The following is a 17,274-nucleotide window of genomic DNA, read 5'->3' as shown; positions in this document are numbered from 1 at the left end:
GGCTTGGGCAACTGGCTCAGGGTGGCCTTGCTTGAGCAGGAGAATTGGAGCAGGTGACCTCTAAAGGTCCCTTCCAACCTTAACCATGTTGTCATTCAGTGATTGCATTCCATAGGAGTAGGCATTGTGTCTCAGATGTTAAGGCAATCTGTTTTAATTCCATCTCTCCTGGTTGATGGCCCCTGATTCTTGGATTGAGAAGAGCTGTCAATTCTTTGTGCCTTCTCCATTCCTCTGCTGGTTCTGTTGGGTTCTATCATATAAGCTTCAGTTGTTCGTAGTACGAGGTGCTTTAATCTATGGAATTGTTCCTTATATGTAAACTGTTCTAGACTGTTGGTCATCTTTGCCATGGTATCTGATGCACTACCAGTTTTTGCCTTCTCCCCAAATAAGGAAACAAGACTGTAAATATGTGCAATAGATAACAGTTTTCTGTAATCTTACGCTTTGTAAAACTTGATTTGTTTTTTACTGTCCTGACCATTGGGCCAGTCTTAACTGCAAATGTTCTAGGGGTAGTCATAGCTCACAATATTTTTGTGTGTTAGGATATATGCATTTGTTTATGTATATATTAAATCCCAAGTGTTCCCTCTTATACTTTGCTGCTTTAGATTTTTTTTTTGCTATTTTAATTTCCTTAGCATTCGGGTTGGGATTCTGCTACAGATTAGTCATCTGAACTGCTGCTGTAGTTCATAGAGTGTAATTACTTTTAACTGTTCCTTTTATTCTCTAATTTACCTCCAAACCAGTTGGCAGCACCATCCAGTGCATTCCCCATAAAGAAATACTCTAACTTGATAACCATGTCCAGTCTCTTGATTGTGGAGTAAAAAACATATACATGTATATGTATCTTAATGTTCTTCACTGGGGATTTGGCCTCAGACAGATTTCCCAATTCCAGGATGTTTGAAAGAAATCTTTTTTTTTTTAGGCTTTTTACAAATTTGTTAAATTCTCTGACCTGTTTTTCTGATTATTTTATATTTGTTTTATTAGTATTTGTCCTTTGGCATTAAAAATGGGTTTGGCTTTTCAGGTGATAACTCTTAAAACCTCTTTACCCTGCTGCTCTGGCCTCACTGAGCTCCTTTTGCCCTTTCTCAAGTTCTTTTTGACAGTTGTGTATTTACTCTGACTTACCATGGGATTTCTCTAAATGTCTTCCCATATTGTATGTATACATTTTACTCTTAAATAATTTGAAACATAATCATATAGCTGCCCTTTAACTAAGGAATACCAGAGCTGAGCTGTTGTTTTTTGAACAACATGCCAAAATGGTTCAAAGTGGTTCCTCAATATTTTTGGTCAGCTTCTGTTCATTGCTCATGTTAATCAGTATTCCTTTGTTCTCTGCTGCCTTAATGAAATAACAATTTCCAGTTCCTAAATTTTAGCATCATACCTTGATAGGATTCAAGTCTGCATGGTGGTAACTGAACTCTCCTGTTACTGGGTTTCCTATCTCTGCATCTTTCTACACTTCTCCAGCCCGGTGCAGTAACCATCTGAGGCGTGTAATACACAATATACACATCAGATTGTTCTTCTACAGCAATTATTAAAATAATGTAAATGGTCTCCTAAAAAAGGAGAAATTATAATTTCCCACCCATTGCTACTCCAATCCTGCTAACTGTTTTTGAAATGGAGAAGACTCATCATATGAATCTGTTCGAATTACTCTTCAAGAATAAAACTATGCTGGGTGTAAAAACTGTACATTTTTTCCCCCCTTCAAATGTTTTTTCATGTTTTTTCAGCATGTCCCAATTCCTCCTGCTTTCACTTGCACCCTATCTGAAGGATGCCATGAAGATTATGGCTACTGACTCTTGAGTCTTTTTCTGACTTTTTTTTTTAATTTGGTATTGACTATTGTCTATGCCAATAGGTTCATTTCCCTTTCTTTGGCTTCACTTGGAAAGTATCACATTTGCTATTTCTTTATATTACTTCAGCAGGCTGTGTCTGGGAACTTCACTGCTCACCCCTGCCCCCACTACCATGAAGTCAAATAAGCAGCTGGTACCCTGTCCTGAGGAGGCATTCTACAGATTAGCCAAAACCAAGTAATAAGAACAGTTTTAAATCACTTACTCTCTAGGCTTGTTTGAAATACTTTGTGACTGTGCTTTGATCTGTAATTATAATTAAAAAAACCTATCCTGGTTGTATCAAGTATTTTCATATTTTTTACACTCATCATTAGTGATGCAGTTTTTGAAATATGAATCACTTGTGATGAAATTATTAATCTTTTCTGATAAGTTTACCAAGGAGAATTGCAGAACTTATTTGAAATGGGATAGGAAATTTTAAGGCTAAATCTGGATCTTAATATTATAAGTAAGTTGGAATTTCTACTGAAATTGGGACAGTATTTTCACTAAGTTACTACTATTGAGGTTAATTAGATAATGGCTTGATAGGTAGAAAGATAATGTGGAGGTTGTGGCTGTTTGGTTTTTTTCTATGTATCTGTAACAGACTTCTTGGAACATGCCTATATGCCTATAGAACAGTCATTTTAAACTCAGTTATAATCCATGGGTTGAAATCATCTCCTTTTCAAAGGAGATGTATATTAGCAATGTTGTAGAAATCCTGTTTGAGAGAATAAATGATGCAAATTTCTGATGGATTGTACCTCTAAATTTCTCCCTTTACTACAGGGAGGAAAGGGGCAACACCACCTTTAATGGATCAAATATTTTTGAAAACTGGTAGTTTAGGTCTCGGATTTTTCATCCATATTTTAAGGGTCAAAAATAATGGAATGCAATTAATGTTTATCATTCTTTCAGAAATTTAAAATATACTGTTATTTCTTATTCTTAACTACATATAGAACATCAGATTATAGCCTGTAATCACATTGCACATTTATTACCTGTCTGAATGTTTTCTGCAACAGCTGGAAATCTCTTTAGAACCAGAAGAAAACGTAATTTTTCTGACCCACTCAATCTCTTACATACAGTGTTGTCTTTGGATTGCATTTAGAAGCTTGTACAGGATCAGAAGGGAGCTGTAACTGATTCCTCTGTGCAGGGTTTGAGTACAATACACCCTGACAGCTTCAAATTAACCTGTTGTTCAATGATTGTGATTTCACAGAATCTCAAGTCCAGTTCTAGGGAAGTTGGCTGATTCCAGCAAATTGGTTTGAGTGTCTCTGTATGTGAGTGGCTCAAGCTCTAGTGAGAAGCTATCGCTGAATCATGTCTCTCATCTGTATCTTTCAGCATTTTTGTTGTGTAATTGGATTAAAATGTACAGAAAAATTATAAACTCTGAACCTCTCTTAGACTTCGGCTGGCTGTAGCAAAGCAAAATTGTCATGAAGTGGGGGAGGGAGCAGTTAAAAGGGAGGCCAAGGGTGTAATGTTTAATGGTAAGTGTTCCATGTGTTCACAGGGGCCGTGGAGGGGTGCCTCCACCACCAGCAGGAGTACCAAGAGGGGCACCAGCACCCAGAGGCGTGCCTCCCAGTAGAGGTCCAGTCAGTCGCAGCCGGGGACTTCTAGCACCCAGGACAAGAGGAGTGCCTCCTCCTGCAGGCTACCGGCCCCTCCCGCCGCCTCCAGCCCAGGAAACCTATGGGGAATATGTAAGTCCAGCTGTTGATAAGCTTGCATGAAGTGTGCAGTTTTCTGGGAGTGACCCTGTTACCTTGGGACTCAACAATACTGCTTTAATTAGTACCTCTCTACTGCACCTAGAATCTGTGGCAAACATGGTCATCTCTTGTCACCTTTCAGACTTCATAGTATCATGGAATGATTTGGGTTGGAAGGGACCTTAAAAGATTGTCTAATTTTAACCCCTTCTGCCATGGGCAGGGGACACGTTCCACTAAACCAGGTTGCTTAAAACCCCATCCAACCTGACCTTGAACTTGAACACTTCCCTGCGCAACCTGTTCCAGTGTCTTACCACTCTCACAGTATAGAATTTTTCTTATATCTAGCCTTAACCTATTCTTTCAGTTTAAATCCATTACCCCTCATGCAGTCACTCCACTCCCTGAAAAAGAGGCTCTCCCCATCTTTCCTGTAGGTCTCCTTTAGATTCTAGAAGGGCTCCTATAAGATCTCTATGGAGCCTTCTCCAGGCTGAGCTTGAAGTAGTATTACTATCTTGCCAAATGCACTGTAAGTATCTTTATAGTAGTGCAAATTAATTACATACCTCTTAAATGTTATATTAGGTTTCTGCTTTACAAAAATCTGAAAAAAAATCACATTGTCAGGAGATTAATTCAATGCTTTTAATGTTTTAAATATCACAAAGCTTTTAGTGTGCCCACTTTACAGCCAGGCCTATCTGGACTTGGTCTGTTGTTCAGACTAGCAAAAAAAAGATCCTGAGTCTTGAGTCTTCTTCTATATTCTGAATCATTTTGCTATATAGACACTTCTTGCTTTTCTTTTAGTGTGCCCACTTTACAGCCAGGCCTATCTGGACTTGGTCTGTTGTTCAGACTAGCAAAAAAAGAGATCCTGAGTTCCAGAGAATCATTTTGCTATATAGACACTTCGTGCTTTTCTCTTCCACCCACATTCTCTCTTCTTTCACTGCTTCTCCCAAAACCTTCTAAATCAAATCTCAATCTGTCCTAATTTTCTACATAACATTTAGAGATTTATTCAGGAAGAAATTTAATGTTGTTAGTTGCAAACATTTATACAGGAACCCAAACAATTCAGAAGAAATTAATGTAGTTTATTAATTTTATGAGAGCTAGAACTTGAACAACATACCTAAATTTCTCCTGGGTATACCTGACTTGACTAGTCAAAGTGGGTACTGCAAGTAAGTGGGTATTTCACAATACTTTCATAGGATTTTGTCCTGATTAAATAGCTTGTTTACAGAGTGCACACTGTAGAATCCAAGGTGATGTGGTAGAAAATGTGTGTCTTTGAGTAACTTGTTAGTGTATATATAGCTGCTGTTTATAGCATGAGTATATAGATGTGACATGGAAATGTCAGGACACTGATGCAAGCAGCTGTTATCTGCTTAACTTCTGAAAGAAAATAATTAGCAAATAGCACTGTAAAGAAAAATAGGGCTGTGCTAAACTTCTAGAAAAAGTGGTCTCTACAACTATATCGCTTCTCTTCCAAACCAGATACCTTAACTGATAGATGTATTGAAAGTTGTAACTGATAAAGCAATGCTAGCTGGTGCTTTAAAATATTTTGTCTCATTTGTTAAAATGGAGATTCACTGGAATAAAGTTTTGCTAGGAGATGAACCATTAGTGTATTGTAGGTTAGAAGTTAAATGTGGCATTTTTCACATGCCCAATTGTAGGGCGTTACCAAAGTGCCTTAGCTGTGTCTTTTACAAGTTAATGTGACATGGCAGGAGTAATTAGTGGTATTTCTGTCCTTTCCTTACTAATTGCTGTTCAGCCACATCACGTATTAAGCACTGGTTTGAATGAACAGCAGGGTGAGGTTTGCTGAGAAGTGTCTGAAGAATGAGAACATCATTGAGACTGGGGTATTGTGAGAACTTTAAGCAGGGTATAGTTCAGAGCCCTGGAGACTGGGATATCCAGAGAGGTTGAAGAGCAGCCTTAGAAGCGTATTGGGCATGTGATACAGGGTTGGCTTTTGTGAGGAGCTGCTAGAAGCTTCCTCTGTGTCTGATGAAGCCAAGACAGACTACACTATTGCTGGCTGGTCAGCAACAGTGGTCATGCCTCTGATAATGGATCTAAAAGGAAGGGAAAAAAAATGTGCAAATGCAGCTGGAGAGAGGAGTGAGAATGTGAGAAAACCAGCTCTGCAGACAGCAAGGTCAGTGACGAAGGATGTGGAGGAGATGTTGCAGGCAGTAGAGCAGATATTCTTCCTGCAGCCCATGGAGGTCCCCAGTGGAGCAGATATCCCCTCTGCAGCCTGGAGAGGACCCCACACAGGAGCAGTTGGATGCCTGGAGGAGGCTGTGACCCTGTAGGAAGTCTGCTGGAGAAGGCTCCTGGCAGGACCAGTAGAGAGAGGAACCTGTGCTGGAGCAGGTTTGCTGGGAGGGCTTGTGACCCTGTGGAAGACCCAGGCTGGAACAGTCTATCCCTGAAGGACTGTACCCCATGGAAAGGGCCCACACTGGTGCAGTTCTTGGACTCTGGACCATAGGAGACACCCCATGCTGGAGTAAAGAGCACCTGGTGTCCAGCCAGGGCCAACCCACCACAAGAAGGCTTTCCAGTGAGAACTGGGTGGTCTGCAAGGATTCATGAAGCTTTTGATTCCCTTTGGCTTACAAGCCTCTGCTTTATACTCATTAAAATAATGTGAAACCATGAAAGTTCAGAAAGAAGCAAACTATATTCTGGGTGGAAGCCTTCAACTACTTCTGTAACTATCTCAAAGATGACACAGGGCATTCAGTACTTAAAGTCCTTACTTGTTTCCTCTATGGAGTACAACTAAGTATGCCTTGGGACAATAAATAAGGCCATGGAATCACACTCTTTTCCTTCAGTCTTTGAGTTTTTCCTGCAGACCTTGAGACCTCTGACTTTTTAACATGTGCAAGGAACTTGCAAGGAACTCACTGTGTATCTCTCAGACCCAGGACCTATTCCTCCTCAGACCTCACCACATTGTTGGTACTATGATGAAGTTTTTGAAGCAGCTAAATGACAGTTCCTTAACACTTTTTTGTGAACATTGTCTCTTTAATAGCTGTACCATCAGCTGAGATGATGGGGAAAAAGCCAGGCAGGCTTAAAATCACACTTGTAACCTCACTGCTCTGTTTGATGTATTACACTTTCTCTAAAGGCTAACATGCCTCTCATTTTTACATCCTCAACCACTCAGGTCAGGAGAGAGTCTAGCATGACACACAAAGCATGGCCAGGATGGTTTTTAGCTTACTGGGATAGGGGTAGTCATACTAGATGGCTGCTAGATTTATTGAAACCCTTAAAGATTCAGGGACATCATTCTCATAATTATATGAGAATTTTTCTCTTAATTGAACCAGACTGTGTAATAGGTAAAAAATTTCATATATTTTTGAAGTTGACAATTCCATTAAAATAAGAAATTGTATATACCTACTGACTGGGAATTGTAAGCTCTTCCATGATTTCTAATAAGCAGGAAATAGTTACAGTATACTAGCTATTCACTGCCCTTTAGTAGGGTCAATTCCTGGTTATATCTCCAGTCAAATGCAGGTTGGAACCTAGCTGTCCAGTCTCAGTTACTATCTAGTAACAGTTGCTGCTTTCTGCCTCTTCCTGCTGTCCTCTTATTAGCCTCAAACCTTTGAGGCCTTTTCCAAATTGGTAACACAGGAATATGAAGCTTTTCCAATTTTCAATTTTTATTTACTGCTGTTTTCATTTCACAAAGGTAAATATTTTCTAAAATATTCAGTAAATACTTCAGATCTGTACTTCATATGAATATATTCGTGGTGATGCCATGACCATCCTGTTTTGGATGCTTAAATGTGTTAAATGCAAAGTGAGATTTGAGTCAGTTGGGTCTTTTAGGCATTAGGAATTGGTCTTTAAATGTGAATATAAAGCCCTTTGCTGTGGCAGGGTGGAATGGCTGCACTGCCAAATAGAACTTAGCCATCTATTAACTTAAGGCCAAGATTTGCTTCAACACTGCTTCAGAAAGAAATCAGGTCTAAATGTTACTAATGTGTGTGTGTGAAAGTTCTGGCAATTTTACTGATGTTTTCTCATGTTAGGACAAGGGTCACCTTAGTGGCAGATTTTTCCAATGCAGTGACCATATGTACAGTTCCTGGCAGCTAATGCTTCAATTAGAATGCTTCAGTGAGGCTACTTTGTGTAATAAGAAATTGAATTAAGTTGGAATGTCTAATAGAAAGAGACTTAGAGAGCGTTTTCTAATGCTCAGTAAATGGTAACTTGAAAGAACATTTCCAGTTACATGCCAAGATTTTTTTTTAAAAGATACAGCTACAGTCTACTTAGAGGGATGTGCAGAATGCTTGGACACAAAAATGATACTCTTCAGAAATGTCAAAATCTAGTCTTTAAAAATCTACATTTAGTTATTTCCTTATTCTGGAAGATGGTAAATTTTGGGGATTGCCAAGTTTTTAAGCTTTATAGTTCCCAAAGCATACATTTCTGAATATTTTCAGGAATACATTGCTTTTACTGATGGGCAAAGCAGTGCTTCAGACTCAGTTCTGACTTGTAGTTCTTGTGTTAAGTATCTATAATATGAGACTGTGCTCATAGTATTTTCCATGAGAAGTGGGGAAGCTCCAGAAGACATGACCAGAAGATGCTTTCTAACATTCTCACCCAAACTAATGAGCAGATGTTGTGCTGTGTCTGTCTCTGGGCAGCTGAAAGCTCAGTATTTCGGAGCCCTTGGTTCAGGTTCCATCACAGGTGTTTGTATTGCCTTGGTTGTCTCTTGAGGCTGTGCTGTCCCCAGCATACTGGCTGTCCTAGCAGTGTCAGGAGCAGTGGTTTTCATTCTGTCCATAGTGCAAGAAATCCTTATGAATTAGTAGGAAGACTTAAGGGAATTTTGTTCCCAATTGGATTTGACTGGCTGGCTACAAACAAAATCCATGTCATGATCCAGCTGTTATTATAAAATATGCATATAGATACTTATTAGTGAAAGGAATGAATACTTCTGCATCGAGCTTTAATTCTGTCTCCTCATTGAGATCATAGTTTATATTTTGAAAAAGTGAAAATTAGCATTAATGTGTAAGCAGTGCCTTGGAGCTGTTAATACAGTGATAATTTTGCATAGTGAACTGTTTTTAAAGTAGACTTTTCCTCATTAACATTGATTTGCTGACTTGCTGTTTATGGTTGAAGAAGGAAAGTTCTGTAGGAAAAGAGCAAAAACTTGGTGATATAAAAACAATATCAAGCTTTTTATTTACAAATGCTTCTTGGAGTTGAGGTGGCAAAATATTAATCAAAGGGCTAGTACAGATTACTTAAAGCTTTGAAAGGAAATTCTTCCTGAGTAGCATTCAAGTCTAAGTTTAATGTCACTTTGCAAGAGTCACACCAGGTTTTAATTTACCTTGGTCTTCTGAGCATTGATATTTTTCTAATAACATGCAACATTAATTCAGATGGTTTTATGTCCTTTATTGTTTTGACTGTGAAGCTTTTTGTTTGGGTTCCTGGAAAAGGACTCGAGGTAGCTTCATTCTCTAAGAACTAGAGAAATTCTCTTGTCTATTCTGTCTGTTTTCCTTTGTGGGTAATGTTGGGTAATGTTATGGTTTGCCCCTAAGTATTACACCTTTCTTTTTCAGCATTGTATTTACTGAGTTCTTGCTTTTCAGAAATATTGAGACTATTTCTAAAGTCAGGGTGAATTCAGGTATGACTTCTGGAATACATATTAATAACATCAAACCATTATTTCTTGGCATTTTTTTGGCATTTTTTGCCAATTATAATGTTCTCTTTCATGCTAAGTAGAACTAAGACAAATGTAAAACAATGTTTTAAATTTACATAAATTTAACTCAATTGTTTTTGATGTTGAATCACTTATTTTCTCTGGAGCTTTCAGGGTAAGGTAGAAAGAGGTTGGAAAATATTTTTTTTTTTTTTTTCAGGTACTCAGGTGACTTTGGCTATAGAAACAGTGGAATATTTTGGAGGAAAGGTTGAAAAGCTTTTCCACCTGCCTGTCTTGAAGTTGAATGTTCACCTATAATGTGCACATAAAATATTTTATCTTCGGTTTGTTAGTTTAAGTTGACCATTTTCTGACTTGATATGATGGAATGAGCATGAGTTATCCCCCTGATTCTGACCCTGCTCCCTGCTGTTCTATTTGGAAAGACAGTTGTTTTGGCCTGATAGTAACTTGGTTTAAATATTATTGCCTGTATTCATTAGCAACTATTTTTTTCATAAGTGCATGAAAAACAACCCACTAATACATCTCTCATTCCAGAAATACTTTATATGTTCTGGTTGAATATCCACTAGGTTCTTTCTAGATGAAAACAGATGAAAATCTACAAAATAAGAGCTTACAGTCTGTGCATGTTTGCTGTTAATGTCCTTAATGTTACCACTCAGACTTTGGATGGTAGTAGCTACCTGTATGTTTTGATTGCCCCATGCTCCCTGTTGCTTAAACGATGGGGAGATGTTATTTCCATGTAACAAAATGGCTCTTCCTTTACAATTCTAATTTGAAAAAGACCCAAAAAATTCTTCATTGCACTGCACTGATGTTGCCCCATGTTTTCTCCTTCAAGTTAATGGCTGTGCAAACAACTTTTTTTTTTTTTGGAATGTGATAGTATTTATCTGAAAGGAAGACATTCCTCCAGTATTGTGTGATAAAGTACTGGTATAGGTATTACTTCCCAGAGAATGAGGAGGAAAAGAAACAACCTTTTAGTTGTAGTGATAACAGCCTTAATTTTTTTTTCCCTTGGATGGATTTCTTTAGCTGGGGAGAGCCAGAAAATTGATTTCTTATTGATTGCATGATTTTTTTTCCCCCTCAGCACTGGAAATAGCCTTTTTGCTAAAATGTACTTTTTACCCTCTTTTCTTACTGTTTCTGTCTTGTTCTTTTTGAAACCCTGTTAATTTCCCCTAAAGAGGGCCCAAACACTAGTCTGTCATTGTCACTGCCAGCAGATTATAATTTAAAGCCACCATTTCCTGTTGCCCATGAACAAGGGAATGTTTAGAGTACTTAATTGTTAGAAACAAACACTGATGGGCAATGCTGAGCATGATTTATGTGGGTAGTGCAGGGGTTTTGGCAAAGATTGCTTTCATGGCTTTTATCATCTTTTGACCTGTGATAGTAAGTTACTATTTAATGCATTTGAAGGGTGCATATTTACACGTTGCCTTTGGCTCTGCTCATGAAAAATTTCTGCACTTTGCTGTTACCAGTGCTGCTCTGTGGATTTATATCAGCTGCAGGCACTGTAATTGAGACAACTGCAGGCACACACTCTTTAAGAGAAAATGTAATGTCATTCAGGCTTATAGGCTACTTAATAAAGGAGTTATTAATAAGGTTTGAGGTTTTACAGAGTAATTTCATATTCTTTTCAGAATATCTGTCTTGTAATTCTAGCTGTTCTGTTACTTTTGGGGAATATTATGAAGACTAAAATGAGCAGAAGTCAGGGCCATTGGTCCTGATACTTTCCTGGTTGGTATTTCAAGTCTTGGGTAGAAAATACCTCTAGTTTAAGAAGACTGTAGTACTTTCAGCTGATTTTTTTTTTCTACATTTGTTGTAAGCATAAATCGTACAGCTCACCTGCTGCCTTCTGATCAGACTAAATCTGATGAGAGTTAGTTTTCTAAGTTATCCTGAGAAGCAGGAAAACAAACAAAATACTTCCAATCATGGGATGAAAATATGATCTTGTTTGGGCTTTTTTTTGAGGGATAGAGGATATGCAGCTTCACCAGTAAACTTTCTGATTACTGAGTACCCTTAGGAAGAGCTATTTGCAGGCATATGTAATTGGAGTGGAGAGGAAAGTCTATTGTATTCCATTGGAGAAGAATAATGGCTTTAAAACCAAAAATGTTTATACTTTAATACAGGATATCTGTGCATATTTAAGCTTTGTCTTGTCCATTTTCATTATGTTTAAAAAGTCATTTTCATGGAAGTTCTCATGATATTCTGTAGTCCCAAAACATGCTAGATGGCCAAGGATATTTCACCTAGATATTAAATCCAGTTAAAGGAAATATTTATTGAAGCCACAAGAGGCCTGTGCTTTAGCAATAAATCCACACTGCCTATTTTTTATCTAAAACAAAAAATTCTGCCTTGGCCAACCTTATTTGTAATCTCCTGAAAGCTTCAAATACCGTATGAATAAGAAAATACTGTGTCAGACCGAATCCAGGGAATGCTCTGAAGCATACTTCAGCTGCCCCTAGCCCATTGCTGCTTCAAGGGAATAGTCATAGTGCACAGGAAACAAATGCTTTGGAATTTGAGAGTCTCATCTCTTCACAGAACAAGCCACTGAGAACAGCTCTTTAGACCTATTTTTGCAGCATGTTACACATGAATTTTATCTTGGCTATAATGTAGGTTTGGGCCTTTATGTATTTAAATAAAGCAATAAAAAGGAAGAATTTATCTGTTTAAGCAGATTCTAATAATGACAACAGCAGAGGTTGATATTGAAGATTGTAAGAGCCACCTCCAACAAAATAATGCGGGGCTTAATTTCTGCATTAGTTAATTTATTAACACACAAAGTGGTGAGCAGTAATGAGTTCTGGGCAAAATTCATCTGGAACAGGAATACTAATATTAGAAACACTTAAATCTGATAGTGTGGGCCTCCCACAATTTTCCTTTTGTTCTGCTGGGCATCTTGTTAAGGATCATCTGGTTCCAAGTTTCCTGTGTTCTTGTGTCTTCAAGAAGTAACAGATATACCATAAATTCAGTAGTAGTTCGTTTTCCCCTTTTCGTCCATGGTCAATATTTAGCAAAATAGTTAACGTAAATGTGAAGAACAGGACTGGCTGATGAAGAATTCTCCAGTGATTCCTTAGTGGCAAAACTTTCCTAACATGTTAAAAGATTAATTTTAGTCGCCTGCTTTCATTTATTATCACTGGTGGGTGTGCATACTTTGAAGTTTGGGAGTCCATCTTAGGGATGGCTGGTTCACAGTTGGAAGATTCTATGAGAGGAGACCAAATGTCATGTAAGTGTTCTGGGACAGAGCAAATAAGTTGGCTCAGAGAGCTTCTGCTGTTGATCAATGTCTGTTGTTACCAGATGTCTATGTAATGCATCAATAAGTAATAAAGTGCTTGTTGGGAGTAACTGCCAGGAGGCAGTGGTTTTGTGGGTTTAGTGTGTATCAAGAAAAATCCATATCAGATGGGCAAAGAAAATGCTAAGACTCTTAATTTTTGGTTTCAGGACAGTGAATTACTGAAAGAGAAAACAATGCATTTGCTTTTCAAGTTGGGACTGTTTATCCATCCATCTCTTCACAGCAGACAGTTGGAAGAATCTTAGTTTCTTTTTGCAGACCAATGAATAGGCTGCCAATCATTTGTGCTGGCAAATATTCACAGGCAATGTTCTGCTAATCACTGCTGGGAAACAAATGTCTTCACTGATGCAGCAGTGGTGAAGAATTTCAGAAGCTCAGTTGATGAGCTGACTGCCTGCTTCTCCATAGAAGCAACTTGAAATGAATGGGGAAGGTGCTAAAAACTCTCCTAGAAAATTCAGTTACCTGTCAGTTGTTCTGAGGACGTCACTGGTTTCTGCTATAGAAAGCTTGCTTTACAATGTCTGGAGAACTGTCACATTGCTATTATTGGAGGTGTTTTCTACTAGAGTTGGACAATCCATCATTTGTCATCCATACCTAATTGATACTGCTAGTTGGTTTTATTTTCTGTAATTTCTGGAAGATTCTTAAAGGTTCCTTTGCCTAGGAAAGCATTTGTTCTTTCATGAAACTTTATCCTTATGTTGCCAGGTTTGATACCCAACCCAAGGCCAGGTTAGATGGAGCTTTGAGCAGCCTGGTCTAGTGGAGGGTGTCCCTGCCAGTGATGGGGGGCTGAAACTAGATGATCTTTAATGTCCTTTCCAACCCAAACCATTCTATATGATGATACACACTTCTTCAGAAAATACTGTATGTAAGATGATGGCTCTGTATTCAAAGTGTCTTCTCATTAAATCATTCTTATCTGGAAAAACTGGACAAGATATCCCTAAATATCACTTGTGGTCTTTGACATATTTGGATAGGATTTCCCAGGAATCAGTGCAAAGAAAGTGCCATTTCTGCTTTTCATGTGTTTAGTTCAGGTTTATTATGGGATGAAAGAATAAATCAGTGACAGTTCTTTGGATTTCTGTGGTTCATCCTTCTCTGGGAAAACAGCATCCTTGACACTTGTTTCTATCTTAAGCTTCTGTATGGCTTGTACCTGGAGTTAGTGGTTGGTTCAACTTGGTATTTAATTCCAGTGCTATTTTGGGAAGTGTTACTGAAGAGTATTCTTACATGGTGTGGACAGTGTGGGAGGAGTAAGTAATGCTTATTTTTAGTTTTTTTTTTTTTAATGGAAGCTAAACTCCCACAAGTTGAAGAGTATACAGAGGACATTTAAGAATTAAATGCATCATTCTTTCTAGTCTTATCTCTCGGGTTTTTCTTTCCCATCTGCAATCTATGTAGAATATTGAATTTATTGTTCAGAAATGAATCAGCTAAGTAAGCTGCACAATATTTTAGATGTTTTGATTCCTGAGATGCTTCCCAGGGCTTTCTTTGAAGATCAGTAGCTCAGTAATCTCCAGTTAATGTACATGGAGACGTGAAGCATTTGTACTGTCTCTGTGCAAGCCAGTGTTAACTAAAATAAAGTTTTCAAAGCATATTGCCAGTAGTTCAAAACACCTTTAAAGTAGTTATCATCTTAGATGTGTGTGGCCTCCTAAACAGAAGAGTCTATTAATCATTAAGGTTTTGCTATTTCGTGGTGTACGTGTCATATACACGCTTCAGGAGAGCACTATCTTTCATATTTACAACTAGGTTACTGCTTTGATTCTGGAGTGTACTTATGGTTAATATTACCTTTCATTTATATCATTTTAGGAGTATGATGATGGTTATGGAACTGCTTATGATGAACAAAGCTATGATTCCTATGATAACAGCTATAGCACTCAAGCACAAAGGTAAGTCTCCAAATCTGTAACTACATTTCAAAAATTCTACAGCTTTAAAGTTTTGCTTAGATTTTTTTCAATTTCATCTTAAACAACAGAAATGTTAAGAGGCTTATTAGAAAGAACCCCCAGTGTTGTTCTGCTGTCACATTAGTTTAAAAGTTAAGCTACTGAGTAGTTAAAAAGAAACAGAAATGAGAAGTTGGAGTTTCAATGATGCAATGTCATAAATCAGCTTTCAACTGTTGAGGGAATTATGAATAACTCAGTTGAATTTCAGGAGGGTGGAGGGACAAGGAGAGGAATAAAAATAACTTAGAAAAAGGTATTAAATCATCTGGAATAAACATGATTGCATTTTCTCACTACTTAAACGTGGTTCTATTTCCAGTATTTTACCTTGATATAGCTGTAAAAGAAAAAACACCCTTTTGGTTTACTCCTTTGTAGAATCGTCTGTGTGACAAGTTTGAATCTCTTGCTGTTTGTATTCTTTCCCTCACTTCATTCCCAATGGTACTTTTAATCACTTCTGGTTTATTCTCTTAAGGTTTTGCATTCTTCAGGGAAGTTGCAATTTTTAAACTCCCTTACAACTAGTAACGTGGCCCAGTGATAGGAAATATGAGGTATAGGCTACTTGTATTAGGTGGTAGTTTGAACTTAATGGCAAATATCACGCAAGACATTGTTTAGCATTTTGGCTGATCATTCCCACTATTAGGTACTTCTGATTAATGTCTGGAAAGGAAAATTCTGTGCACCTTTTCCTAAACTGTAATTTATTCTCACTGTTTTTCTCTTCAATCAAGCAGTCATAGTTTGATCAGTAGTAGATTTTGTAATGTCATTGAGAATTTCTTGAAAGTTTTATGACAATAAACTTCAAACAGTGTTAAGAAAATTCTAAAATAAAATATACTGCTGTAGTGCTGCATTACTGATTTGGTTATTTGGGGTGATTAGAGCATCAAAGCTTGCCCACTGGAGAGGTGATGACAGTAGGAAAAGGAGATATTGGTGGATATTGTGCTGTTGATAAATAAATGCTGGTTAGGCTGTTTTAACTTCTGCTAAATAAGACCTTTTTTTTACAATGTGGCACCACCTGAAATAGTACAGAACAGCTCACAGAAAAGTTGAGGACAAAGCTGTTTACACCTGAACATCTGCTTTGCTGCAGTGTTGACGCACCCAACTTAAATTTTGTTGTATACATGAGTATTTTCCTGTGCCAAACAATTTAGTCAGTGTGAAAAAGCCTAGGGCAAAGTTCAAGTGTCATTGTTGAGAACAAACACAATGAAAATACCTTTATCTGATACTTGGCTCATGCAGAGTCCTGTAAGCTACTGAAAATTGATAAAAATAACATGATTTAAGAAGCCAGCAGGGTAGGACCTCCAAAATATGAGGCTCTGTTAAATGTTACATTTAGAGAGCAGCTGCTGATAATGGACTTTTTCCAAAAAGAAAACTACCAAAATAGTCTTCAACTTTTATGTTGGTAATTCTGTTCTACTGTTTCTAGTGTTGGTAAATAGGCTTATTGTGCACAAACATTTAGACTTCATTAGTCATTTGCCTGAGCTAAAACTAAATATTAGTTGTTAACATGGAAACCAAATACCAAGTACCAGGTTTACACAAATATTTTTTCCTCTTTGAACTAAAATTAGGAAAAATCAAATGTCCCCCAAAAAAATTGTTTTTGTAAAGGGATAATAAAATATATAATATTCTTGGATATAATGTGCACATACTTAGCCCAGTCTGGAAGGAAATACTTCATACAATGCTTGCTCTGCTTTGTCCTTTACCTGTAGCTTCACAATACATCTGCTGTTAGGTTTTGTTGACTTCATTCTCTTCTGAATGATTACATTTCTTCCTAATTTTATGAAGTGCTGCATGGTAAAAGGAAACAAAAAGATGGATTTGAACATTTCTCACGGTGTGTTGACACTAATTTTCTGGCACATTTTCTGGCTTGGCAGAAAGACTTTTTTTAGGATTGTATTGGCAGGCAAAAAGTAATAAGTATAAACAGCCATCTGAGCTACCTAGAACAGCATTACTATCTTTATAATCTGAATATCAAATAGTAGCCCATATCATAAAATGTCATTGTGTAATCACTAAGAAATACTTATATTTAGGTGCATTACCATGTCCCTACTATGAAGGAAATCAGGGTAGGTGTATTGTTTTCATAATTTTAAGCTTGTGTCATTCTTGATAGTTTGCCCTCAAAGCATGGAAATGAAAAAAAATTGCACAGAGGGCATTGACTTAATTAAAATGTACCATGTAGTGACTAGCATGTGTAAATGACTTTTCCTCTTTAAGTGGAAATCTTAAGATTTTTCTAATCTTAGGACGTAATAGTATTTTGTTTTCCAATATTAATTTCTCTAGAAGATTATGATATTACATTAGTCAGTCTGACTTGTTGGTGCCAGGGACGGTTATGAAGCAAATTGTCTTGAGTGCTGTTATGCAGCATGTACAGGACAGCCAGGGGATCAGGCCCTGT

The 17,274-nt window shown here is 37.5% G+C and overlaps 1 protein-coding gene across 1 annotated transcript in view; it reads left to right on the top strand.

Moving 5' to 3' along the window:
* Nucleotides 1-17,274, top strand: part of KHDRBS3 (KH domain containing, RNA binding, signal transduction associated 3) — a 64,970-nt gene that overhangs the window by 31,295 nt on the left and 16,401 nt on the right. Inside the window, exons 5-6 of the mRNA XM_008943303.1 lie at nucleotides 3,433-3,625; nucleotides 14,665-14,747. Coding sequence (XP_008941551.1) covers nucleotides 3,433-3,625; nucleotides 14,665-14,747 — 276 coding nt within the window. The remainder of the gene's footprint in view (nucleotides 1-3,432; nucleotides 3,626-14,664; nucleotides 14,748-17,274) is intronic.

This window comes from Merops nubicus, unplaced genomic scaffold (genome assembly GCF_000691845.1).
Source record: "Merops nubicus isolate BGI_N331 unplaced genomic scaffold, ASM69184v1 scaffold1167, whole genome shotgun sequence".
NCBI lineage: Eukaryota > Metazoa > Chordata > Aves > Coraciiformes > Meropidae > Merops > Merops nubicus.
This window is presented reverse-complemented; position numbering and strand designations above follow the sequence as displayed.